The 27,176-nt window shown below is 41.6% G+C and overlaps 1 protein-coding gene across 1 annotated transcript; it reads right to left on the bottom strand.

Moving 5' to 3' along the window:
• On the bottom strand, window positions 1-24,834 carry PDGFRA (platelet derived growth factor receptor alpha). The gene is made up of 22 exons (XM_010170217.1): window positions 24,778-24,834; window positions 23,034-23,348; window positions 19,826-20,089; window positions 18,995-19,125; window positions 17,457-17,628; window positions 17,164-17,353; window positions 16,526-16,641; window positions 15,922-16,048; window positions 14,797-14,990; window positions 14,231-14,325; window positions 13,991-14,123; window positions 9,745-9,849; window positions 8,941-9,051; window positions 8,501-8,654; window positions 7,234-7,400; window positions 5,966-6,081; window positions 5,267-5,389; window positions 4,542-4,653; window positions 2,691-2,790; window positions 2,466-2,571; window positions 1,541-1,776; window positions 1-491 (listed from the first exon to the last, which is right to left on the bottom strand). The coding sequence occupies exons 1-22, from the start codon at window positions 24,824-24,826 to the stop codon at window positions 344-346; spliced, it is 3,264 nt and encodes a 1,087-aa protein (XP_010168519.1). The 5' UTR covers window positions 24,827-24,834; the 3' UTR covers window positions 1-343.
• Window positions 24,835-27,176: the final 2,342 nt, after the last annotated feature.

Below are 27,176 nucleotides of genomic sequence, written 5' to 3'. Positions count from 1 at the left end.
CAGTGGAAATTCAATCTATCAAAGTCATATGAATGCCCTTGAAACACAAAACTGGTCTGTTTGTGGCCTTTTCCTTCATCCTCCTACCAGTTCGAATGGCAAACAACACTGAGATGCTACTGAAGTACTGCAAGAAGCAACACTAAAAAAGTCCATCTTCAACATATCTCTTTCATTCATACTCAGGCTGATTCCTCTGCCCATTGCTGGGAGTTTCTCTGTACAAATCCACTTCCTCTTCACATCCTTGACATTGAAATAAAGTGGTTTTCTCTGTGGAGCAGAAGTCTGTAGACAACACGACAAGCTTCCCTGTGTGCAGAGCTGGAGGGTGTCTGTGGGCTTACAGAAAGCTGTCCTCCACCAGGTCTGAGGAGTCGATCCCAATGTCATCCATCATGTCAATGTCCTCAATGGTCTCATCCTCTCTCTTGATAAAAGTAGAACTACTGGAACCAGTTTCAATGGCACTTTCTTCAGATGTCTGGGAACTGGAAGAGACAAACATTGCGGAAATAAAATATGTAGTAAATATGGCTGGTCAAGTACTCCAGCGCCTAGCAGAACTGAACACCACCTCCCCACAAGCTTTCTGAGCCATAATGCAATCTTAGGTGACCACCTGTTTCTTAGGACATGACACATCTTGTATCTCAAGTAAGGAACCACCTTGGAATTCAAAGGAGTGGGTTGTTTATATGTTCCTCCAGGCACATTCTGACAGAGACTTGTTAGAGAAATAGCTTTATGACACTACTGTGACAACAGGTCACTTAGGTAAATCTAGGGATGTCAGGCAAAAATAGGATAACAATAACAGACAATAAGATAATGAAAAAAATAACAGAGAGAGGTAATAAATCTTAATCTGGATAGTGCTTTTTAGAGACTTCATTCATCCTCCTCTTGAAAATAGTGCAAATATATATATATATATAAAAATTCTAGGTTGCTAATTGTGTATACTATGAAGTAAGTACTGAATTAAACCCCTGCCATTCACCATAAGGGTTATACTGTTGTGCTGTAGTGGGATCGGTCACACAAACTGACAAGGGAGCAGTAAAAAGTCCTGGATACCCTGCTGTCAATGAAAAGAATACTATGGAAGATATGAAAACAACTTCTCCCAAATTTTGGAGCTGGTCTCACTCAGAACAAATCAATCCCTTGAGATCTCATATGCAGCTCCAAGGTGTTGAGCTGTAGGGGCAAGATGTGTTGCAAAATGTGCCCACAGAGCCAGCAGATAGCCACTGGGACTTGTTCAAGATAGCAAGGCTGTCCCAGTCACACACAGGAGCACCCTGCTAGCAGTTCCCTTCCCATGGCAGTCACAAAAAAGACAAAATTAGATTTTTCCCACTGAAAACCCTGTAGCCAGTCATACTACCATATTACATGGGACCTTCCCAATAAGTAGTTTCAATAGAGCCAAGGAAACCATTTGCAGAGAAGGATGATAAAAAGTGTTAATGTTCATCGCAAACATGACCCCAGACAGTGACTATAGGCTACATGATCTGTAAACTGCACCTACCTGTGCCTGTTCCTTTTGCCAAGCTCATCTTCAGAAACAGGGTCAATGTCAGGCAGGGGGATGATGTACCCACTGTCAGCACTCAGCCTCTGTTCATCAAATCCGCTCTCCCGGTCCTTTAGCTTTTCTTCATTCTTGTAGGTGACACCAATGTAAGCATTGTCACAGTCCCCTCTCATGCGTGTGACAGCTGGGTGATCACTTTTCAGGAAGTCCAGGTGAATCTTCTCATAGCTCTGAAAATATTCATTTCAAATCTCTCGTTAGATGCTACTCACTAAGGCTGCCTTTCTTCAGATGGGTAGCTGTGATTCGTTAACCCAGACAATATTCTACCCTACAAGCCAACAACAATGGACAGAGAAGCCCAGCATCTGCAAATGATTTGAAGGGAGAAGTGACACATAAGTGTTAGATGATCTAGAAGTGAGTGTGGCAGCACAAAGCAGGCAAATAGATGTGAAAAAAGGGTAGAGAGAGAGGGGAGGGAGTGAAAGTAAGTGGGAATATGAAACACTGAATGATGGGCTGGCAGATCTTGTCCAGAGGTACCAGAAGTATGACGGGTAAAAGAGGGAGATGGGGAAATTATACACATGAGCTAAGTAGTGCTTTTTCAAGAATTCTTTCACTGCCTAGAAAATCCTGTGAAAATATATAAAAGCCATTCTCCAGCAGTAAAGTTGAGTTGGTAGGATTTCATTAGAAATTGAGACTTCTGCTTCCCAGCTAATACTGCAGAACTGCTTCTCTCGGTAAGCTTGCACGCAGAAACCAAACAGGCAATGTCTCTTTCCGAATCACACAATTCAGCTAGGTTAGTATGTGCCAGTTCAGTGCTCATGGCTCTGATGGCTGGAACAACACTTGTAATTCCCTCCAAAACAATATATAGAAAATACAGAGAAAATCCCAAAAAGCAAACCTTTTTGTACTCTCCAGGCAACAAGCTCTCCACAATTTCACTCAGATGGTAAAAAGAAGGTCTTTTCTCTGGTTCACTGTTCCAGCACTTCACCATGATCTCATACCTGCAGATAAGAGAGAAACCAATTCAATCAACTAGTAAAGGAAAATGAGTCACCAAACAGAAACTAAAACCGATTGTCTGGAGACTGGCCAGGTGTGGAAAAGCCAAAAGCAGACATACACTTCATTGGTAGCATGATCGGGTTTGGCCATTCGATATCCACTCTTGATCTTATTGTAGAAAGTAGAATCAACCATCATGCCAGGATATGGTGTACCACCTGCAGATAAAAGAGAATAAAAAATACTACTCTATACTTGACTATCCATCCAGAGTTCCCAAATACTGTCCTGCTGTTCATGTCAAAAACTGTTAACACTATAATTTGACATGCCATCAAAATTAATCTTTCCTAGTCAATGTTTCACATCAGAGCTATTCTTTTGACCACATTAAGCCCTGATGTGAAACATTGTCTGGGAAAGATTGAAGTAGGAACTACTTAGGAAAAAAGCCCTTTACAGTGGTCATGGAATGTATTGACTGAGCAAGGAGGTTGGATGACACCTGGATCAGGTCATAAGCCTGCATTTGGCAGAGTTGAGGTCACAGCTCTGCTCTACCACTGACTTTCTGTGCAACCTTAGGCAAGTCACTTGCTCTGTCTGGTTTTATTGCCTTTGGCACCTGCACAACAGCTGAGAGTGATGTGGTCTGAGTTACTCGCATCATCCTGGCTGTAAGGGCAAAGCTTTAGTGTGAGTCAGTCCCCTCCATACCCAAGTCTTCCAACAGCTAACATGTGAGCATGGGTTGCTGAAAAGTTTTGACGTTGCCGCTAGGCTAACACAATTAAGTGATCATTTGGGGCCACAGTGTTCAGACATCACTAATGTGTAAAAGGATCATTCAAGCTGAAGTCAGTGTTGCAGCAAGATGTCAAAGTTGACTTTCTTAATAAATGCCACTGAGGATGTTTTGCTTTCTGAGAAACATCTTTCATAGGCAGAGGAGACATGCTATAATATTTACACCAGAAACCTCAGCCTTTTCAAAAGCAGGATTTTCACCTAAAACTGGGCTTCAGGACCTTCCTTATAGGTAGGGTAGTGAAGCACAGGCTTAGCCGTGCCTCAGCTCCAGAGCTAGCTAACAGCACTCCTGTGCCTCCCAAGGATGCTGATGAATGGTTATTTACAGGATCCTATGATGCCCAGACATTACAGTCATCAGTACTGTAAATAGTGGCACAACTGCTGTTTTCTGAGAAGTATCTATATGACAACTTATTCTAGAAAATAACATTAGGCTTGGGGTTGCTCTGGGGCAGTAGTAGACACCATGCAGGCATGATTAATTCTGCTCAGAGTAAATCTGGGCAATGCACGCTTACTGAAGCAGGCTAGCCAGCTGCCCAGGAGGCTAATTAATCAGGCTGAGGAAAGAGCCAGGCTGTTCCCAGCTGGGAACTGTACATTGTCTGCAACTGCTATACATTGTCATAACCACTTTACACTGCCATAAACCAACTGTGTGAACAGTGTTGACCTGGAAATGAGAAATCAGCATCCCAGAAGACTGACATTTGTTTTCATTTTGTAATAGGACTAAGACAGGCTCTTTTGAAACTTAGATGAGAGACTGTTTCAAACCAGTCCCTGGGCTGAGCTGCAGCCCCAAGCACCCTGTTGCAAGGGGGAATCATATTCTTTCTTGCATTAGCCAGAAAAATCCATCCTGGGCCAGCACACCAATACTTTTCCACAAAAGCTTTTCCAAAAGCTTTTCACTCAGTGCTTTTAGTTTTCTAGCAAAAAAAATTAATAATAATAAAAAAATCTAAGGAGAACTTAGAGAGAGTACAGACGTTTTACTTCACACGTAACACTGGGATCTGAAACCCCATGTAGAAGAATAAATAACAGTTGATTTCACATATATATTTTTATTGTAGAATTTGAAATACTTTATGTAGAACAGCTTGAACTGAAAAAGCTTAATCACTACACATAAAGTGTTCACAGTACATACCAAGAGAAAATATTTCCCACAGCAGAATGCCGTAAGACCAGACATCACTTAATGTTGTGTAGAGATTGTCAAAAATGCTTTCAGGTGCCATCCATTTTACTGGGAGGAAAGTCTGTAGCAAAGAGAAAGAAACCCCAAATCGCACAGATTAGTCATTAAAGAAATGCTTCCCATTACAGCTGGTTTTTGGTATCCAAGATTAACTTCTCTCTAACAAGAAAAGTCACGTTAACCTAGTCAGTATTTATTTTTAATTCCATATGACACAGAGGTATTTGGATTATAAGGAATGCTCATATTTGCTCCCCATAAAAACTAATTAAGCCATAACTGTATTCCTGTTATTACTAGCAAATGACCAGGTTGATTAAAGGTATGATACAAAAGCTGGCACTGCCAGTCGAGGTCTGGTAGGTTATTGACTGATACATCACTACTGTACCTATCACAGTGGCAGTTCCTTAATAATTTATCCAGTCACAAAACTTGACAGTTAAGATGTAAGCCTGTGAAGTACTAAGCGTGGCCTAATACTCTTCAGCTTTCAATCAGAATTAGGAAAGGTACGGGAATTAATAAACTGAATAAAAATTGTTCTCAGGAGCGTTCATCCCAATGGTCAATTAGTGTGAACAACAATGAATGGCAAGAATGTTAAACAGCATTTAAAACTGACACTTCTCATTTCAGTTAAAGCAGAGGTCAGGAGATTAAGAAGTACATACGCTGCCCTTGGAGACGTAGTTGGAATCATGCATGATGTCTCTAGCCAGCCCAAAGTCACAGATCTTCACAATTTTTCCTTGAGCCAGGAGGACATTACGAGCTGCCAAGTCACGGTGCACACACTGTGTGGAGAGAAATTAAGTTGTTCAAGGATATGTTATTTCCAGGAGGGCCATTTCCCTTGAAAAGATCCCTGGAAAAGATCTGTTGACTTTCTGAGCACAGTCCTAACAAGATCTTCTACTGAACAGGCAACTGTATGGCCCCACTGGCAGGGGCAGGGAGGCACCAGTCCTCAGAACCAGTGAGGGCTCCTGCAGATGTACCGCAGTGGGGAGAAGACAAAAGTGATGCCACCCTTTCCCCTTCCACCCATCATGTACTAATGATATGTCTATGCTTCTGACCATACTGGCCTGTGGCTGTATGGACTCTCCACCCGAACCATGCTCAGATCCACCACCATCTCTGTCCCGCTGCCTCCATGTATGTCACAAGCAGCAATGGGAGAAGAAGGCTGCTGCTTTGATTTTTCCAACCATGGTGATCTCAGTTGCCAGGTAAATGAGAAAGCTGTCTACAACCCCCCAAAAATATTATATTATGTCACATTTTCAGAATCTCAATTGAAACCTATAGTTGGAGATTAAGATATTTCTACACTTTCTTATATTTTACTTACTTTTTTATTTACTTACATTTTTAGAAGCCAAGAATTCCATTCCTCGTGCAACCTGGTAGGTGAAGCTCAGCAAATCCAGGAGGCTGAGACCCTCTGAACTGTCATCTGAAAGAAGGTTTTTGACTTCTGATTCTATTGAAAAAGAGAGAAAAATGTATTTGTGCTGTGGAGTGTGAAAGCAACATCCATTTCCCTCCACCAGTCATGATTCTGAGCTGATGACTTTAACAGAGTACCATGACCAAACTAGTCTTTTCATTAGAACTAACCACTTTTAGTGTCTGCATCAGTCACTGACACATACTGCATTCTTAAAAACATCCAGTATTAAATATAGGTTTTGGGTTTTCCCCTCTCTGTATTTTTTTCCCCAGAGAAGTACAGGAAAAGGTGAAGCTAAAAAGCCCCACTGAAGTGTTTTACAGGTTGTTTACAATACATAGTGTGCAGTACAAAAAAATTTATTTAGAGGTGGTGCCTTCATTAGGTTTTTGTGCATGCATGTACATTCTTATCCGTTTACTTTTGCTGAAGACTGTTATGTTTCCCAGCAAGTATTCACTGGGACAAATCCAATACCAGCAAAAAGGGTCAGGAATTCTATGGCAACAGTTATTTTTTTATGAAAGATTTGAGAAAAAAAACAGTCAAAATTCAGTGATTCATTTACCCCAACTGTCCTAGAGCACAATATGAGTACATTAGTCTGCCATGTAAAACTGGGACTGGATACGGTTCAGTTTCTGAGGCCTACAGGCAGAAGTGACGGTGCCTATTTTTAAAGCAAAGCATATTTTGTTCCTGAGAACAGGGCTGGGGAATGGGATGCATTCATTATCTTCATTACATAATCCAGGAAAGTATTTGGGAGTGTTCCACTTTTGGTACGTGTCAGTTAATGTGAAATGTAAGTGGAAACAGAGCAATATAAATTTACTGTTATTATTGTTCATTGCTATTGCTCAAAATTTTGCAAACTGCAAGACCAATACAATCACTGCCTCCAAAGAGTGTCTACAGCCCTGCTGCAGAGCACGGCCGCTCAGCGCTTCAGAGTGGAAAATAATACACAACTGGACCCCTTTTGCCCCAGGAGCAGGTACTCCTAACCCCAGAGCATAATGAAGAACACAATGATAAGCTTTTAGCTTATAGCTTATACTCACACACTTGTAAAACACGGCTGAGTAGTTTTCATCCACACATAGGGCAAAAATAAGATATACATTTATGCAAGAATTATTCCTATTAATGATGTATGCACAAGGGACAATTCTATGTTACCTGACATAGATTTCTTCTTATATGAAGCAGGTCGATCATAGACAGATCTCTGAATATCAGAGTATTTAGATCCCTCCTTCCTTTCCAGCATTGGCACATACTGAGTTGTATCAGCTTGTTTCATGTCCATGTATTCTCCAGTGTTTTCAAATGATAGTATCACATAACTGAAATTGGAAAAAGATGCAGGTGTATTAGCTAGTATTGCCCAGGTTACTTCCCTGCCACAGCATCCTGTAGATCTAACAGTTCTCTTCTGATGTACAATTGTATTGCTGCGAAATGTAAGAGCTGTCATCTTGACAGGGAATATATAAAGATCATGTATTGCAACATAACCATGAATTATCACATATTAGTGCATGTTACCATGTATCATTGTAGTCAACCACAGGTGCTTTAAGTTTATCCTTTTGTCAATAGTCACGTATGTAAACATAAATTCTTCTAACTTCTCCAAATCCCACTGAAATCAGGTAGTACTACCTATGGCTTTTAGTTCAAAGTATTCCAATTGATAGATGTAATTTATTCACCTAGACAGTTTTCAACAAACCCAGTCCTGCTGAGCAAACCCACGCTCAGATATATAGTCCTGGTTGCACTCAGCTACTGAGTCAGTTGATCTATTTTCCTGAGTGATTTTTAAAGGAATCTCTGTTCACTTTCTAAACCCTGGCTAATTTTATGACACTGCCTTATTGCTGAATGTATGGCGACAAGCTTCCTCTAGGGTCATCTGGAAAAATGAACATTAATCATAAGGAAACTACTCAGACTGGCTAAGCCATTGGTAGATAAATGAGAGTACTCGAGCTTAGACAACAGACTGCCAGGTTGTTTGAAGGGAAGAGTTTTAGACAGTGGAAATTTAGAGGCAGGAAAACAAGGAAACCAGGTAGCCGTGCTTCACTTTTAAAACTTGGGCAGGTAGAGACAAAGGGATGTTTTTACAGAAAAGAGGAACACTGGGCCATGCTTTATTAATAGAAATGTTCTTTGGGACCGCAGGGTGTCTATGGAGAACCCACAGTGGTCCTGGGTCCACAGGCATCTCTACACAGGGGAAAGATAGATCTAGGACATATGTCAGGGAGACTGAACAAAAAGTATTGAAACTTTTCCAGATCTATGAAACCTGATAAATATAAGTCTAACAAGAAGAATCAGGAAGGGCTCTAAACCAACGAATGAGATCAATAAAGTAAGGGTTAGTAATGACATTTCCTTAAGTTGCAGGTCTTTTTTTTTTTTCTTTTTTCCCCACCTTCTTGTGCTTTCATCAGCTGGATTCATCCCAAAGATATCCAAATCTTTCTTTGGCTTCTCTGGGTGTCGGCTCAGGAAATTGTCCCTGTTCTTATGCAGATAGTTCACCAAATCACCATAAAAGCAGTATTCAGTGATTATGTAAATAGGACCTGATGAAATAAAGCAAAATAATGTATTGATCAGTGGAGTCCTTCCAAAATAAAAAAAAAAGGACAACAAAAATAGTAGAAAATAGAATATAAAACTAAAAAGTATTGTGGGTTAATAATTTTTTATTTACTAAGTTATGACTGCAACTACTACCAAATATCAGGTAGGTTTGTGAAACTTTTAATTTGTTTATTTATTTTTAGATCCTTCACTTGAAAATTGTGTGCTTGTTAAACAGTGAACAATGTCTCTACAGCAAACCTCCATTTTGTCAGCCAAACCCACCTGATTTAGTACAAGCTCCAAGAAGATTCACAATATTCAGGTGGGGACCAAGATGTGTCATTATCTTCAGTTCAGACATGAGTGCCTGTTTTTCACTGGATCTAGCTGTAGCTGTTGAAAAAACACACTCAGTGAGAGCATTTGCCTTTTTCACAATAATAAATTATTTGTCCTGGTTTGACACATTACAGCACTGCTACCATGGTTTCTTGAAGATGACCAGGTCCTTTACTTGACAAGGGACTGTCTTAAGACTTGGAGAGGAGTCACAAATGACTAATAAAGGAGTCATTTGATGCAGCTCAATAGCTGACCCAGTCTGTTTGTCCCTCTCCAGGAGTACAGTGGATTGCCCAGGTGACACAGTGGCCCTTTACAACCTGCTAGTTTCAACACAAGAAAGCTCCTCAAGGTTCCTCCAGAATCACAGCATCAGATTTTCAGCTTTCATGAACCAGGAAATCTTCAGTGAACTTAAGATTCTCACACGAGACCTGCCTACTTCTCCTTTGTTATATTGCTTTCATTTGTTTACAAATATTCATGGTTATTTTCTCTTTTCTGAGTTATTGTGGTTGCTACAGTGAATACAGCTAAAACCAAACTTTGGATGTTTTCAGAAGCCTGGATACTTACAGTCTTGAAAGGCCATGAAGTAATATAAAGTATAATTTTAAATTTCAGTCATTACATAGTTCATTTGCAACTTCAGATACAGAGGACCTACTTATAACAAGCAATGCTTCAATAACCCTGTGGGAACATGCCCTACTTAGCTTGGGAAATGGAACCACAACAACTTACGTTTCAGCATTTTCACAGCTACTTTCATCACTGGTTGAGAGCGACTCAATCCATACGCAGTCCCTTCGACTACTTTTCCGAAAGCACCAGAACCGAGGATTCGACCTGAACACAAGAGAGAGCATTATTTATTTCAGAAAGTAAGAGCAATTCACCTCGTTTCCCACTGCCATTCTTCTATGGGTTGCGATTCTTGTGTGGCAAGCACACACTCATTTAGCCAGACCACTGGTATCATTATTACTGCTGTTGTTAAGCAGAAAAGGCAAATAGATTTTAAAGAAATGCTGTTATTAAATATAATTCTTAAGTAAAAATAAGCAAGCAAACTTGAGGAGCACATCTCCACATGGGAGTTTGTAGGAAAGGAACTCTGAGGAGCAATTAAACTCATTCAAATTTGTCACACACTCTGCCCTGCCACCATCACTTTATATTTTCTAAACACTGATTCTCCTATGATTAAGTTGACTTTTCTGCCCCAGTCAGCACCTGACTACAGTACACTTGTGCCCTTTACTTAAAAATCTGAATTGAATTCCTTAGCTGTAGTTTCGAGCTGTTATATCAATGCTGGATACATGTAGGAGTAAGATAGACTGAAGCACTTCAGCAGCACATACAGAACCAGACAGGCAGGACAGTCAGTGATCTGCATGAAGCTGAAATACATGTTGATCGCATATGAGGGGAAGCTTCTCTGAAGTTTAATGTACAAGTGCGTTTCATATGCTTGAATAAATTTTATTGCAAATTTCCAAATGTTGTAATTAAATGGCTAATGTTTATACACACTTTACTCTTCCCACAAATCAATTTAGACAAAAATTTTGGATTATCATATCCTGTATCCTGATATGGATATAGTGTGCAGAAGAATTGTGTACAGATTGAGCAAGAATTTAGAGAAATATGAACTGCACAAACATACTCCAAAATACCATATTTCATAGGTTCCATTTTGAAAATCAAATTCATTAAGGCAACGCTTGCTCAGTGAATAAACCCACGTATGAGCTCTAGATGCCAGGATATTTTAATATTCCTGACAAGCTCCATATTTCATTTTATGTTACTTTTTAACTTCCAGCACAGGAAGAATAAGCAAGGACTTTTACTGTGGAGATGTATGGCATTTTGTTCAAGACATTCTTTTGCAGTTTGAACTTGCCATGTTTTATGCCTCTGAAGGTGTTATCTGGCATGCAATGCCATATGTTTCTGTTACCCTCTAGCTATATTTCCCACTTTTATTGCATGCACACTTTTAAAAGAAATTTCCAGCCCAGCAATATCTACATCATTGTCAAGCACAAGAAATGGTTAAAGCATGCTTAGCTGAGTTACCACTGAAGCACCTCTCCAAGACTATGACAGCATAGTTTGTCATGCACACAAAAACTATATTATTTCTTTTCAAGATCCCTGTGCTCCAAAGATTATTCTTCCCAGTCAGGATGTGAGAAAGCTTCCCACTAAATTTCCAGCTAATTCAAACAACCTGAATCTGAAATTTGGCCCCCAAAACTTTTCAGACCAAAGGTCTGGGAGCCACATGGCAGGATGCAGCCTTTCAGAATATGATGGCATTTGCTGACGCTTCTTGATCTTCTTGTCTTCACAAGCCAATTCCTCCTCAAACCATATTGTTGGCTTAACATGAGGTGCACAAGTCCCCCTCCATCACCTCTGCTGAGCCGGGGTGCATGTGGAGACAGTGAGAGCACTTCCGGAGTGGTGGAGAGCAATGGCTGCTGTTTCTCCTTCTCACCCCTCTCCCAAGCCCCATGTGTTTTACACTTGAAATTTGGAGCCAGGTGGGAGCTGACTGCTTAAGAGCTGGAGGCATCTGTAATGCCATCACATTCTTGATGTTGAGGACTTCAGTGAAGCCCAAAATTGCAGTGTGTTTACTTTTCTTAGTATAAGGGTACCAACCACTGTGATCTGCTTGCCGGGGGAGCAGTGCTGCTTCTCTGTCACAGCAGGACAGTACAGACACAGCAGCAGCTCAAGGCTCCCCAGAGTGGCAAAGGAACAGCACCTGGGGGTGAGAGCTACTGCAGCCTCTGTTACCCATCCGCAGAGCTCATCTGAGGAGCCTGTCAGAGAGCAGCTCTTTTTCTCCTCGAGGGTACACAAATACAAAGGTGAAGTCAGGGGATTTGTTCCAGACACAACCTTCTCAACTGGGTGCTGCTTTGGCTAATATTGAACTGGGATGATCAGCCCATCTCAAATAAAATCATAACTCTCTTGGTCTGTACCAAAAGCCAAAAAAGTGACAAGCTTTATAATCTACATCCAGTTTCTATACTCATGAGAAATTAGGTACTGCATCCTTACATTCTGTGTAACTTGAATCTTAACTTGCCTTTTGCAAATGGGGATGGGTCTGATTCTGTCAGACCAGCACTTCATTTTATTAAGGCTATCGGGACAAATGGGTGGCTTGCCGGGAAGCTACAGGAGCAATTCTGCCACATCTCTACAGCCACCCCAAGATTCTGAGAAACAACAGCACTCAGACCCTGCTCCTCAAAAGGCCCTGCCTTCTGCCATCTCAGCTGAATGAGGTCCAGGTCCTGCTGGGACCCCAGCAGAGCCAGGAGAATGCAGTGGCACACAAGCAGTCGTTACCGCATTTCTCATTCTGTTACACGTCTCCCAGTCTGGCACTGGCTGCTGAGTCCTTTAAGCACCAGAGCACTACATCCATTGTGGAGGGGTGATAGCAAAAGAAAATTTGCAGTGTAACCCAAATCTATCCATTGAAGCTCCATCCAGCCAACACTCAGAGTTGGCATTTAACACAACACTGCACTCCAGGCACTACTAGCTAGAAAAACAAATAAATGCCAGCTGGCTTACACAGCTAGGATAGGAAATGCTCATCTGACTGAGCCAAAACGGTTTTATATCCTACCTTAGAGCCTCCCTGAGCTAAAGGTGTAGTTGCTGTACTGCCATCTCACACTTAATAAGAGAAAAGCCCCCCAAACCAGAATTATCAGCCCTAAAAACAAAAGAGGTCCGCACCAGCAAGTATTTAATATGGCAAAACTGCCAGCAGGTAAATGTTAACTGTGTCAAGAAGAATGCTTGTGCAATCCAGGTCATTAAAAGGACATGTAGCATTAGTTTTTAAAGCACTGACAATCCTGAATATACTTGTAAACAGGAAGGCGTTGAAGTAGGTTGGTGCTCATGAGTCAGACGGAGACAAAGTCTCAGTGGTGGTCTGTTAACAACTCAGATGTGACAAATCCTATTTAGGCATATAATTAGACTCTGGGTTGTAATAAAATAATTCCATTAAATACCCACCCTCCTCTAGTTTTCAATTAGCAACATGAATTTAATTAAAGGATATTGCTCCTTTACCAGAAATTTTTGTGCTGCTTCTTTCAAGAATTAACATCAATTCTTTCTCTGCAGTGGGGGAAGGAGAACTACGCCAGGGGAGTGTGTTTCTTAAAAGTTATCAAACAAAAAACAGATTTAATCTTTTTCTCCTGTATTTTGTGATGCAAGATGGCACATAGATACCTCCAAGAGAGGGAAACCTCATGTATTTAAAGCATTATCTAGATAGAATGTTAAAATTGTCTAGAATTGTTACACTTAAAATTGATATAAATGACAGGTTGCGCCAGCCCTGAAGAATGATTACTAACTAAATTGTGTATGAATTCCAATGCAGGGACAGCAAAGTAAGAAAGCAGAAGGGGAAGGAAGAAGGGTAATAGCCACAAAAATGTTATAAAGTTACTCAACACTGATATATGCACATTGTGGGTTAATAACTTTTAAAATATTTTTAATAAAACTACAGAACTACTTGCAGATTTCCCTTGGCCTCTGGACGTAAAGATATAAGTGTCTTGCAAATAAAAAGTGCCGATACACTTCTTGTGGGTGGCTTAGCAGAACTGAGTGTGGAAAAGGGAATTTAATGCTGGGAGAGACCCCCTAAGCCACGTGGAGGTGGGCACTGCATGCGAGGCATATGGAGTAGAGCTGAAACAGAAGTATGGGAGACACTAACACAAGGAGCTCAAGGCTGACACCACTGTAGGAGAAGAGGAGGATATGGTAGGAGAACTGAGGAGGACAGGTACAGAGATTCTCTGGACTTCATGGCCATGAGTTACATCACAAATCCCTGTAGCAGAGACCTCAGAGTTGTCCTCAATTGTCCTTTTCCCCAGAGAAGGATGGGATTAGTCCCTTAGAGGAAACTTACCAAGCACTAACCCGTCTCGAGGAAACTCCCATCTGGAGTCATAAGGCAGTTGCATTGGGTCCACATAAATGTATTCATGGCCATCAGGGCTGATGGATTCAATGACTCTCCATCTTATCTCATACCTCGGTTTCTTCAAAACATATTGAATGCAAAACCAAGCATTAGTCCTGTGCTTGACTTCAGAGCAGATCAAAAGCCAGTAGGGCTTGGCATCCAAACTGAAATACTTTACATTACCTGTTTCCATATGATGACCAGGACAATCAGTGAAATTATTACAATCACTAAGAGCACTAAGACTGCAGCAGCCACCGTTAACTCTGATCGCAAGGCTGTGGAGTAAAAAGACAGACCATATTTTCCTCCTGAGCCACAAGGAACATGATGCTCACATAAGACACCCACTTCCCCTACCATTGCAGTTCCCATGTCCTGCAGATGTGGCAGGAGCAGTCCCTGGGGCTGGTGACTGTAAAGTCTTTCCAAGCCCAGAGCTGCTCTGCTTTCCTGTTTCAAAACCAAATGCAGAGACTGTCTAGGAGAACATCACATAATCAGTGGTCATAAAATGATAAAATGAATCATGGAACCACATAATAAGCGAAAAACAGATGCACCAGAAAGACCTGTAGAATGCCTCATCCTGAGATGTCCCAGGGTGGAAAAAAATGCATTTTCATTTATTTCATCTGCAACAATTCACATTTTTATCTATTAAGCAATATCTAGACTGAACTGGAGTGCATTAGGGAGGGGGTTAAACTAACTGCCGTAGTCTCAACAGAAGGACAAAGCAAACTCACTGGGAGCCACAAGCTTCAGTTCCCGAGTAACAGCACCAAGGTCATTCCTTGCCACGCATCGCACAGCCAGGGTTTCCTCTACCTTCTGGAAAGTCACCTGGCTTTCCACCATGTTTTTCTCATCCAGGTGGGCTTCCATGTGTATATCAGAGATATTGTTAGTCAGAAGGGTCCATGAGGTGTCATTGCTGCATCTGCAGAGAAGATTAACAGGAGAAACACGTGTTGGGCACAGGTATGGATAAAGAGTGAACAGAACAGGAATCACCTTTCCCTATAACTTTCTTCTGACAAGGATCGTTTTAAAGACCAGAAATGCTTAAGGCCACCTCTTTGAAATGCCTGTATCTTTCCTTCCTCAGAATAATTGGACTTCTGATTCTCATTACTACTGTCGCTTTGAAGGCCTGACAATACAGCCCAACACGTCTGGAATAGATAGACCTTTGTGTCATATGTATCCCACAGTAGTGGGTGGATTTATATGTCTCCCTGAATTCTTAGGAGTACAAGGCTCCCTGGGGCAGAGCCAGGAGGACAACTGTCCCCCTAGGCTGCGAGAGATTTTAGCACAGTGAGAGTAGAAGACAGCTGGGAGGTGCCATGTGCTTCTACCCTCCTTCCATGCATGGTGTCCCTCTCCCTGGTGGATAACCTTCCAGGGAAAAGCCTGCATCTCAGCAACCACAGAAGGAGCCAGTCTGGAACCAGCAAAAACAGGAGTAATTACTTCACATGTCTAAAATACTTTGAAGGTGAAAATTGTAATTTGGGGGGAAATAATTACAAGTGAAAATTTAGGAGCACGCAAGAGTGTTAAGGTGGCAGTCAGAGCTATCTGTGACATGACAAGAACTCCCTGAATGGAGGGACAGCTACTTCTCAAGCTCCTTACTCAAGCTGGGACTGTGAAATCTGCTGAGTTCACTTATTGAGCACAAAGATTTATGAGAGAAACCTCCTGAATCAATGTTGAAATATAAGCAATATGCATCTAAAAAGAAAATATGATTTATCACTTACTGGCCCTTGATAAGGAAAGCATGGTACAGTAACTAATAATGTTAAGCTAATCAAGGACACAACAAGTCATATTTTAGACAAGAAAGCACCTTCTCTCCTTACTTTTTAATGTCCTTGCAAACCAGCCATTCCACATCAGGAAGAGGGGTCCCCTCTGCCAAGCACCTCACCGTCTGCCCCCCTGCAGAGCCATGGTGATCATCCACAAGGTCTAAGATCAGGGCTGGAACTGGGAAGGAGTCAGGAGTTTGTTAAAATATTCAAAAGGGTTTAAAACAGTCTGCAATTTCAAATAAACCAGGGCAGGTATTGTTTGACTGACAGCTTAGTGACAGTTAGAGACCTGGACTCGGCCAGGAGGTCCTTGTCTCCCTCAAGACAGAGCAAAGCCTAGGCTAGAGCCATGAAGAGGAAGTGCTGCGGTTATGCCACGTCCTCATGTCATACTAAATGAGCTATCGTTCCCGCCGTCAGCTGGAATAACTTAGGCGAGAGCATAAAGTTTCTTTTTGGCTCAAGGCCAGAGTTGAAGTGAAAGCCAGGATCAGGGTATGAGAGCTCCAAGGACTCGGCACGCACGTACTCCTCCGGGCACCCTGGTTCATGCCTCTCTTATCTCAATACACCAGGGAATCCAATGTGGAAGTGGGTCAAGTCTTTGCTGTGTGCCATCAGTTCTAGTGGGCAAGGCTTTGGGGCTCTTTACCTTGTATTAGCAAGGAGAAGGTGTATCTTTTAATCTCATCTTCATTTTCAGCAACCAAAGTATAGTATCCACTGTCTTCTTCCTTGGCCCGGATCAATTTTAGTATACTCTGAAACCTGTAGCAATGAGAGTTTTCGCTTGTATTTTTAGGGCAGGCATAAAAAAAATTCACTTTGGTGCAACATGTAATCTGGTTATGTAGAGAATCTACCATAGTGACATTTGGCATTTCTAGCACGCCTTTACACTAAAACCATTACTCAAATGGTAAATAACTGCCAAAATACAATGAGAAACGAGTGGACATAGTTATATTCTGCAAGGATCTGACAAAGCCTCTGATTTTATTGGAAATAGCTAGAAATTACTGGCATGGAGATATATTGGAGGGACTGAAGGGGCTTAGTGTTCAGAAACTAAGATTCCTGTGGTTTGGAGAGGCTGATGTTATCAAGGGAATAAAAAGAGGTAGATTAGACATCGTCTTTTAGAGTAGAAAACAAAAAAAAATTATTTTAAATGCCACTAAGAAAGAAGAAAAAACTGCGGTGAAAAGAGAGAGCAGGAGCAGTACCCGGGTTTCTGGGGGAGAAATTCAAGTCATCATGGCAAAGTAAGAGTCAGAAGAATATTTTTACCTTGTTTCCTGGACTCTGTTGGAACTAGTAACAATCTCGGTAAGATTTTCAATCAGAGTCACATTATCCTTCAACCAGTACATTTTTGGTGCTGGATATGCCTCCACATCAATGACAAAGTTTCTGACTTCATGAAGATTGACAGCTTCCAGAGAGCCAAACTGAGGCTCCAGGTGAACGAACCCTTTGTCTGTAAAAGAAAAAGTCTCGCGTAAACAACACTATGCAGCATTTTTCAAGAATGGTATTTTCCAACATGTTAATAATTTTTGGACACTAAAATCAGACTATACCATGAACTGTAATGACTACTTTCTTATTTTCCTTAACCTCCTTGGTTGCATGCCGAGCAGTACATTCATAATCCCCTGTGTCTTTCACTGATGCCTCAGGAATGGTCAAGGTGTAAACCAGCTTCTGCGATGGGACTTTGATATCATCAAGTTTTATCAGACCTTTTTCTTTCTGTAGTTTGGAGAAGGAAAAAAAACCTTACTTAAGTAACTGAGCTGAATGCATATCACTGAGGATTTACCGTGCCACTGGAGTGAGAGCAACCATCTAAACCCTGTATGGCAGAAGACTTGTCTACTCAGTCAAGGATGTCTTTTCAGCCACAGGTGCAAAAGGTGTGTCTATAAAAATACACACTTTTGGGGAAAGGTACAGAAGGGTGAGGAGGTTGACAGCTCATATTTTGTTCACTTGAAACAAAATACCATTCAGAATTTGGGTGAGCAGCCCAAAAGTGTGTTTTACTGCTTACATGCTATCTCCTTCTCAAATATAAAAGCTGTGGGGTTTTATTATTATTTGTTCAGTTCCCATTAAGTAGGGTGAATTTTTATCCCCTCCACCAGATAAAAAGTAATCAGTTGCTAGATGCTATGTTCTGCCTGCTCTAAAACCAAGAATAATTTATTGGCAAGGAAAAGACTGCTGCGAGTAGAGGGGTGGTGAGAATGGTAGACCATGTTATCATGAGAGACTGGAACAAAAAATGCGCTGGGGACAGTTTTGAAAGGTGACATATAGCAAAGATTATAATGTGCAACATGGAAAATAGAATAAAATCTTCTGAAATATCTTTTTCTATTGCGCTTTTAACTTATTTAAATAAAAGTTGGAATTTGGGGTCACAATTAGGTAGTCACTTCAACTACTCCATCCCTTCAGTGACCAGACTTTTTACATGGGGTACTCTGGAATGCTCCATTGACAGGGACAAACTCTAACCAATAAAAATTTTCGCTGCAGAAGGATGTTAATGCCAGTTTGAAAACTTCCAAGGTTCTCAAAGAGTTTTAGGGTTTTCTTACTAGGCAGTTCTCATTAGTGAGTAATAACACTGACTGTAGAGTCATTTTAATTAACACCTACATAACGAGGAACAATTAAGTCTATGAACTCGATTCTTCTTGTCCTCTGTAATGCTCAAGAATCCAGGGTTTAAGAGAGCCATTTTAGAGGTTCAGCCCTCCAGCAGAAGAGATCTATGTAGATGTATGACACATTCCTAGATCTTTGTATTTCCACAACATTTCTTTTTTTGAAACAGCACAAGACCTGAGAGACAACATTCCTCCCCCCAGGGATGGACTCCTAGTCACACCTCACCTTCCTCTCATGCTTTGCATACTTCCTAAGAGCAAACTCTAACTTTTGAGACTGGCTTTCTTTTGTGGTAACCTAAAAGTAATAACTTTGTTTTCTCTCCTCAGCTGTCCTTATTCAGAGAAGACAAGAATATTTTATAACCCCACCTTCTTCCCCAATAAGTAACTAAAAACATTCAAACCAAAGATAAAATAAAAAAAAAAGATCTATTTACCACTTTCCCAGGATAATTCCACTGTAAATTAACCACCTCATTGTCAAAGACCACACAAGTTACTACGATGGTCTCGCCTGTTTTGTAGACAGTTTTAAGAGCTTCAATTTCGACTGGCAGCTGTGAAGTAGCTAAGAGAAGAGAAAGAGAGCAGATTTAGTTTTTAAAAGTATGCCATTTTCACATGGTGTGATTTCAGGGGATATTTCTGTTTTACTTGCTCTACTAATGAATTACCTGGAAAAATCAGTGAAAATACTGCTGGTTTATACTCATATAAACAATGTATATTTAAAGCATGATGTATACAGGCATCGAGTTCAATCCCACAACGATCTATGCTTAAAATTAGAAGTTCCTATCTCAAATGCCCCTGTGAAAAGGCACTTGGTATAAAAGCGATTTCCCATTTTGATAATCAGTGACTGTCTTTGAGAATCCATTGCTGGCCAATAAATACTTTATTGTCAAAATATTTGAATCATGCTTTTTTTCAGGCTACCCAAGGTCTTACAGTTTGAAGCCAATAGGAAACACCAGTCTTTTAAGTTACGTTTCAGCAAACAGGATGAAAATACATGGATTATAGAAGACTTTTCTTGCAGCCATTTGGGAGAGGAGATAAAGTTAAGGACACTATTCTCATCAAAATTGTATGTAACTGCTAAGTAAACTAGCAAGAAAATAACTGGCAATACTGTCAAAGGAGCAAGGAGCTCGTCATCTGGGAAGTATCTGATGTGATGCTGGTGTTAATGTGGCTCTTACAGTATGAGAAAAGAACTGGAATGAAGATTGTTACTTTTTTCTTAAATTAACAAAAATAAATACCTCTTAAAATATAGATGAGGAATTCCTCGGACTTGAACTCCACACCTTTAACCATGGTTTTACATGTATATGAGCCTGCAGGGAAATTCCCTATGAAGCCTTGTTTGCTGTCATAAAAAGCAAAGACAGCCTTGTCTAAACTGTTAGTTAAAGTCACGTGAGCACTTGGGTCACTTGTCCGACAAGGGATAACGGTGGGATCACCTTCTTCTACTAGGATGAACTGGTCTTCTGGTATAGAAGGAACAAAAGGCATGTCTGGGTCTGTAAAAAACAAGAGAGAATTTTACACTGTCTTGTTTGTAGTAAGTCTGTGTACAAGAATTGGATATCAATGACCATTCATAGATCATAATTGAAACTAGTACAATTCATTACTCCACTTTTTCGGGGATTCCAAGCATGCTGATTGGATGCAGTATCTCATTTTTGTTATTTGACCTAAGCCCAAAACAGGAAAGAATAGGAAATGTAAAGGACCCAAAGAAATGCTAAGTATTATTATTCCCCTTAGACCTGGTTCTGAGATATTCCTACAGTGAGGGCAAAAGGACATTAAGTGACAAAAACCAAGAAAATCACTACTGACTGTGAAAACATTCATGCAGTTGCTGGGGACTGAAGTAAAGATTAATTCACTTTATCATAGAGAACTCTATCAAGATATATGTATGGCAAAGACCTCAGGAAAGAATTTGGACTTAAATATCCTATTTTTATGACACAAGATTTTGCACTTAGGTGTAACATTCACTGCACAAAAAAATTATTAAAGATCCTGCCTTTTATTGACACAAATCACTCATTTTCTTCAGTTACATTTTTTTTTTTCCTTTGGTAATAGTAGCTATCTCCTAACCAATAGATAAACATGGGGGGGAAGGAAGGAAGGAAGGAAGGAAGGAAGGAAGAAATCCAAACACTTTCAATGTCAAAAACTAGAAAACAGTGTTTTTTTGTTTATGGTGACCATCATTAAAGCCACATTTCATCAAAAATAGTTCAAGGTACTTATCTTCATGCATTTCTAACATGTCCAACATTACAGTTACGTGACATAGTTAATTATGGTCACAGCATGTGGTTTTCAAAGTATAGTATTCCACCAGAAAAAAGCAAACAATCACCTGGTAGTTTTATTTCCTTTAAAGTCAACAAAATGCATGCCAACTTTACTACCCAGACAATCCAAAGTCTGAGTTTAAAACATAATTGCATAACATATCCAACTTAAAAAGCACAGCCCTCAAATTATCTCCATTTGGTCATTCAGAATAAACAAGTAATCCCTGCTAGCCTGAAGCTTCTGTGTGAAGCTTTGTAATAAAATTTAATAAATAACAATCCAAATCCCTCCAACAATAGACTTTCTGCTGCACTGGCAGGCTCTTTGTAGCAATACTCCAAACACAGCACTCCATCCCAAAGATGCTGCCAACTCCATGTATTCATTTTCCCATTGTAATTTAAAACAGAAACAGGATTCACCTAGTTTGGTTTTGTGTGTGCTGCTAGTGAAAATGGGATATTGTGTGAAGTCTCAACGTAATCCTCCTTGGTTAAAGTGGGTCGCTGCCACCCATTGCCCTCCTAATTCATTGCAGGAAAAACAACTGTAAAGACAAAGTTTATAATGGAAACAGAAACATTCTCTATAATTTGGAGAAAAGGGTATGTTTCTGCATTTGTGACATCTTGATGGTTAGCGAGTGGAAAAAATTACAGGGTGTTTCTGCCCTGCAAATCTGGTAGGCTGATGTCTAGAGGCATTTAAAAACCAAACCAAACAGCCCTCTTGAAGAACTCTTCCATCTCTTGAGTTACAAGACTGCTTAACACCAAAACATCTCCTGGTGATTTAATTAGAGCTGTTTGGAAATTTAGATACACGTACCAAAGCGCTGCAGCCTCTGCAGAAACATCTTCTTGCTTCAAGGATGAACATAAACATTTTACATTTGTTGTGGAAAATGGAGAAAAAGTCTTGGAAGAATCGCTGTCCTCAAATCACACATCATGAATTGCAATATCTTAATGCCACAACAAAATTGCCTTTAAAACAAGTCCTGTTAGTGCTTCCTGAGTTTTCCCCCCTCCACAGTCTTCCTTGCAGTTACAGACATCATCTCCTTCACATCATATTGCAGTTTTGCAAGATGATTTGCAATCTCTTCTTCTCTCTTTCATTTCCTGTTCAGAATATTTACTTCAAATCTACTGTCTTGATCTTTCCTGGCCCTGCAGTTGTGCTACTCATCCCCTGAACCTCAGCCAATACCAAGGAAACATCCAGACAGGGCTCTACAAAGGCAGTTGGTTGTGGCTCAGCTTCTGCTGCCTACCTCAGCTATGACAATAAAGAACTTAATCCCACGGATAGAGTGGAAAGCCTTTAAACAGATTTCCAGTCACAACAAAGGAGTGGGAGGGCAAAGCTGGGGATAGGTACTTCTGAAAAGAAGGGATGTCATTTCTTCTGGGTCCAACAGGTTTTCCACCCCTAAAGAGCCTGGGAAGGCTGTGTTTGCTTTGAAAATTACAGGGCACTGCACGGTAACATCATATTTTTAATCTTGCGTCAGACTGGCCAGCAATAACACTTCTTGCTTCACTGTCCCTTGTGACAGCCACTCCCAAGGCTTCTCTGTTTCTTTACAATTCCCAGGTCCTCTGCACACATGAGCTTTTTCCAGTTCTCAGTCCAAACCTAATTCAGGTTAAGAATGAGATATGGCCTTCCTAATCTGGCATCTGCTTTAGTGACAGACATGGCACTGGTTTGGTCAGTACACATCCCAAAACATCCACCCAAGTCACCCCTGAAAGGACTGGCATTGACATTATTCCCCACCTGGGTTCCAGGCAAACCTGAAGGCTGGGCATACTTCCACAGCTTACCTGCCCTGGCCACCAAGGTCTACTACCCAGCCCCTGGTTGTCAGAAGACCTCAGCTCTGAAGTTGCAAATTCATCCCTCTTCTTGAGAACTAAAACTCTTACCAAAAAAAGTGAAAACCAAAAGAAAGCTCAAGGAAGATATGCATAGACTCACAGGAGCTGGTCTTGATTTACACGTTAGGAAATAGCCCTGGGATCATTTCTCTTCTTCTGTCAGCAAATTACCACCAGCAATATGCCTCTTCTGAACCTGCACAGTTCAGCCTTCCCATCCAAACCTCCAGGTACAGCTGTGTCACTCCCCACTTACCAGGCACATAGATGTAGATGTCCTTCCCTTCCACTTCCCCATCCTCCACTTGAGTGTGGTTATAATAGCAAACATACAAGCCCGTATGAGCAGCTGAGGCATTTCCTACTTCAAGCACCGTCACGAAGAGACCACTGTTGTTTTCTTCGTGTCTAATGTCTATCCTGTGGCTTCCCTCAGTCACTGGGTACTGCCAGCTCACTTCACTGTCTCCAGAGCATTTGAGTGTGAAATTGGAATTCAGCTGTACCACCATTTCATTCCTATTGGGAACAATAGTCGGCAGAGGAAGCTGGCAAAGTGTTAGGAACGGTCCTGCAAAAAAACATGAATAAATAGCATGTGAACACACAGAACAACCTCAGCGCCGGATGTGAAAGGAAGCAGAGTGGATCCAGAGCAGTTGTTTTCCTGACCATTTCATATGTGATGGTGTCCCAGGAAATCTGCCCTTGTTGAAAGCCAGGGCTTTGCCCAATGGATAGCAAACAGCTTCCCTTTGAAATGCTAAGTGTTTGCTTGCTCACTTCTGTTTGGCAAATCAAGAGGCAAAAGACAGAAGTTAGAGATGGCTCCCAATCCACACCTCAGTCTCCCAGCCCCAAATGTGGGCACAGCTCTGCTTCAGACCAGTAAATCCCACGCCCTGGCTGCTGGGTCATGGACATCCTACAACTCCTTACAGCAACCGTCAGGAAGCCAGCAGTTCTGTCAGCCTTTGAGTAAGCTCACAACTGAAAGTTAGAGACCCCTTCCCAAGACCAACATCTGCATTTTACATCTGGCTTCGATTTCTGCAAAGGGCCAGAGCAGGGGCTTCAATCCAAAATTTGTGCATCACGTCTACCTCTAGCCAAAATGTACGGAAGGTTTATAGCCAAGTAAAACTGTAATTCTCTGAACTAGATGTTGTAGATGGCACTGATTTTCAGATGCAACCTACAGTTAGAGGCTCAGATTTGCAGCGTTAGGTAATTTGTAGGTGGGCTGGTGCAGGTCCAACTCCCTGGAGGAAAATTAGAGGATCCACACCCTAAAAAAATGTGGAATTCACAGGGGAAATAGATTTGCTGTTTCAGTCTATCAAATGACCTGTACAAACCAGATGGGGTAGTCCACGATAAATGAGCACTTAGGCCCACAGTGTGAAAGTGGGCTCTGTGCAATAAACCGGCAGCAGGAATTTTTTTCAGGAATCCAGACTGTCTTTGAAAACAGTTTCTCACCCCTGCACGTGTTATCTTGGTCTACAGGCCCTTTCTATATTTGGCACCCTGTGGCAAACCCTGCCCTCCCCTCCCCTCCCAGCAGCATTCGCTCGGCAGATGTTGGGAGGCTCGGCGGGCAGCCCTGGCGAGCGCCGTGATGTGGTGCAGAGTGGGAGGATGCGGGGAGCCCACACAGGCAGCCTCGCTGCACCATGCTGCTGGAGAAACCCCGGTGGGGCAGGGCTGGGACAGCTGGAGGTAGGCAGGCTCACTTTCCCTGCACAGGCAGGCAACCTGGGCCAGAGGTTATGGCAGCTGTAGGGGTGACAAAGTGGCCAAGGCAGGCCAGCAAAAGTACTGTCACCCTGGTACTTCTTGTCTTAGCCTACCAAAGGGAAGGGCAGAAAAATCAAGCCTGTAGCCAGCTGGCAACCATTTGGCATTTGTTTTCATGAGCATAATGAAAGAAAACTTAAATATGGCTTTACAAAGGAGTGGGTAGGGGTGTAAAGGCTTAGAGTACTGAGAAACATTACCTGTGAGAAAACATCCCAGGATCAGGAACGTCCGTGGAGAAGTACCCATAGCTACCAACAACTGAAACAGAAAGGAGAAGTCAAGAGGAAGCCAGTTAATGGTCTGACAACAGGAATGAGAGTTTGCAGGGCCCCTGTCCTGCAACGTAGTGCAGCTTCCTAGCACTCTGCATGGTGCCATGGAGAGAAACAGCCCTGGGACCCTGACTCTCATCCACAGCCCATTGAGAGATGTGCCTTTGCCACCCATGAGGTACGTGGGGCCACAGACGCATCACCGGCACGGGAGTACAGCTAAGGCACCATAACCTCTTCCCTCCACCGGCAGTGTAAGGGGCCAAATCCTGGCCCATCCCTCTCTCAAACAGCCTGCAGGCAAACCTGATGCCCATGGCAGCCCCCAGGACTGAGCCCACACAAACACCCCCGCACAGAGGCAGCACCCTCACAGGCATCAGTGAGGACGCAATGGTTTTAAGCCGTAAATTCTGACCTTTTAGCTGCAAGCAGCTTTTATGGGAGAAAAAGCATATTTAAAAGCTACTTTTAATACAAATAGTACAATCCTGAGTGATATTTTTGTTTTGCTATTGTACATATGTATATATATAGCTTACTGAATACAATACAACAGTGTTTATTGCTTATTTAACAAGAATTCCCTTGATCGAGAGACATACTATTTAAAACATATGCTGAAATTTTCTAATGACAATAAATCCATGACAGACTGTAGGCCAGCACTGCCATTCACAGAGCATCTCTTCTCCCCAACAGTGTGGAGAGTCATAGATCACATGCGATAATTTCAGCTTTCAAACGCATAATCCCAAGGCATCAGTCTTGAAGAGGCAGCAATGGCAATAAGCATCTATGTAGATTTTGTGCCATCTAATGACATTTTTACTTAAACCCTTAGGCAAACTGCTAGATAATTTCCAAAGCAGAAGCTCTTGCTACCCCTGCTTCCATTGAAATCAATGGACATTTTGTTGGTGACTTTAATAGTAACTGGATTTGGCCCAAAGCCAATATAGCTTAAAAAAGACTGCACAGAAGAGCCCCTAATCTGAAATACAGACCAAAGAGTAAAATAAAGGATGATGTGCCAAGACAGGGACTATTTTTCAAAGGTTCTGGAGAGTTTCCATTCTCCCTCTGATATTCAGATCCCAATACTGAGATAGGAAAGCACATAGGTGTATCTACTTATTACAACTACGCCGGTGCCATATGGGAATTAAATGCTTCCAACATGCCGAGCAGTGTTTCTGAACCAGCCCCTCTTTCCTCCCGCAACGTGAGGAGCAGCCAGAGCGCTTTTGCAAAGCAAAAAGTATTTCATATGTGAATCAAACATAAACGTCTCAGAAGCAGAATTAGAAGACTTACAAACTAACGACCCTCAAAAATATGTACAAACAACTTCGTAAATTCAGCTGACAACATTCCAGCAGAGATGAGGCATTTTGTCTGATTCTTCAATTGCAATAATTGCTATGTGTTTATGTATCTGTCTCCGATTGATAACAGACCCTCAGACATCAAAGTCCCTCAGTCTCAGTCTCCTTACTGATTTTTATCACGTTTATATCCTGTATTTTTTTTTCTGATAAAGTAACCCACTGTAAGTCTTGAAAGACTTACCATGGTCTGCTTTACTGATCTGACTCCTAACCTCCCAAAAATCCACAAGACAATGTTACCCCACTGCCTGCCAAGTTTCCTTCTGCCTCTTCTCTGTGAGAAGGCAGACCTCTCCCCCTTTTTTGTTCTTTCTGCAGAGTATTCAATGCGAGTGATGCAGCACAGGAGAAAACATGAAGCTAGCTCAGCTCTTGCACACCCGTCTGCAGAAGCTCTGCCGAAGTGGACTTGCACTGTTGCAGAGCTCCCTGTGTGTGTGTGTGAGGACTGAAGGCCCCTGACTGTGCTGATGTAAGTACAGGTGATGGCATTTCCAAAGTCCTTCTTTGAATTTGCTACCTTGGTTGGGCTGCCATAGAAATAAATCAGTACGAGCTGAGTGCCTCAATTTACCATTCCCGTTTAAAAACACTGAGCTTCCTAAATTTGCATTTTCCAGCTGGCTGTTCTTTCACAGCTCATAACTTTGATCTTTTCTCAATGACCCGCTAATCTCATCAAGACCCAGAGCAACACTTCCTCACTGTGAAAGACAGAATAATGTACTAAGGATTCATCATCATCCACACTCAAAACCTATTTGAACTGGATTTAACTACACTGTGCATCTGACTTAAACACGGTGGAGTCCCATCTAGAGCATATCCTCGCATGTCAGTGCTGGAGTCGAGGTTTAATGCAGGCACATTTTCACGCTTCTCATTCCCACAACACCAAACAGCTATGCTTACCATGCTTGCTTTTGTTTATTC

This window comes from Antrostomus carolinensis, unplaced genomic scaffold (assembly GCF_000700745.2).
Source record: "Antrostomus carolinensis isolate BGI_N321 unplaced genomic scaffold, ASM70074v2 scaffold21510, whole genome shotgun sequence".
Lineage (NCBI taxonomy): Eukaryota > Metazoa > Chordata > Aves > Caprimulgiformes > Caprimulgidae > Antrostomus > Antrostomus carolinensis.
The sequence above is the reverse complement of the archived record's forward strand: the minus strand, read 5'-3'. Positions and strand labels throughout refer to the sequence as shown.

Excerpts from the sequence above, each read along its gene's own strand:
- PDGFRA (XM_010170217.1), bottom strand. The coding sequence starts at position 24,826 with ATGGGTACTTCTCCACGGACGTTCCTGATCCTGGGATGTTTTCTCACA. Across the intron at positions 16,049-16,525 it reads CTTCTCCTTGCTAATACAAG|TTCCAGCCCTGATCTTAGAC; the intron begins GTAAAGAGCCCC and ends ACTCCTTCCCAG. Across the intron at positions 5,390-5,965 it reads AATTCTTGGCTTCTAAAAAT|TGTGTGCACCGTGACTTGGC; the intron begins GTAAGTAAATAA and ends CTCTCCACACAG.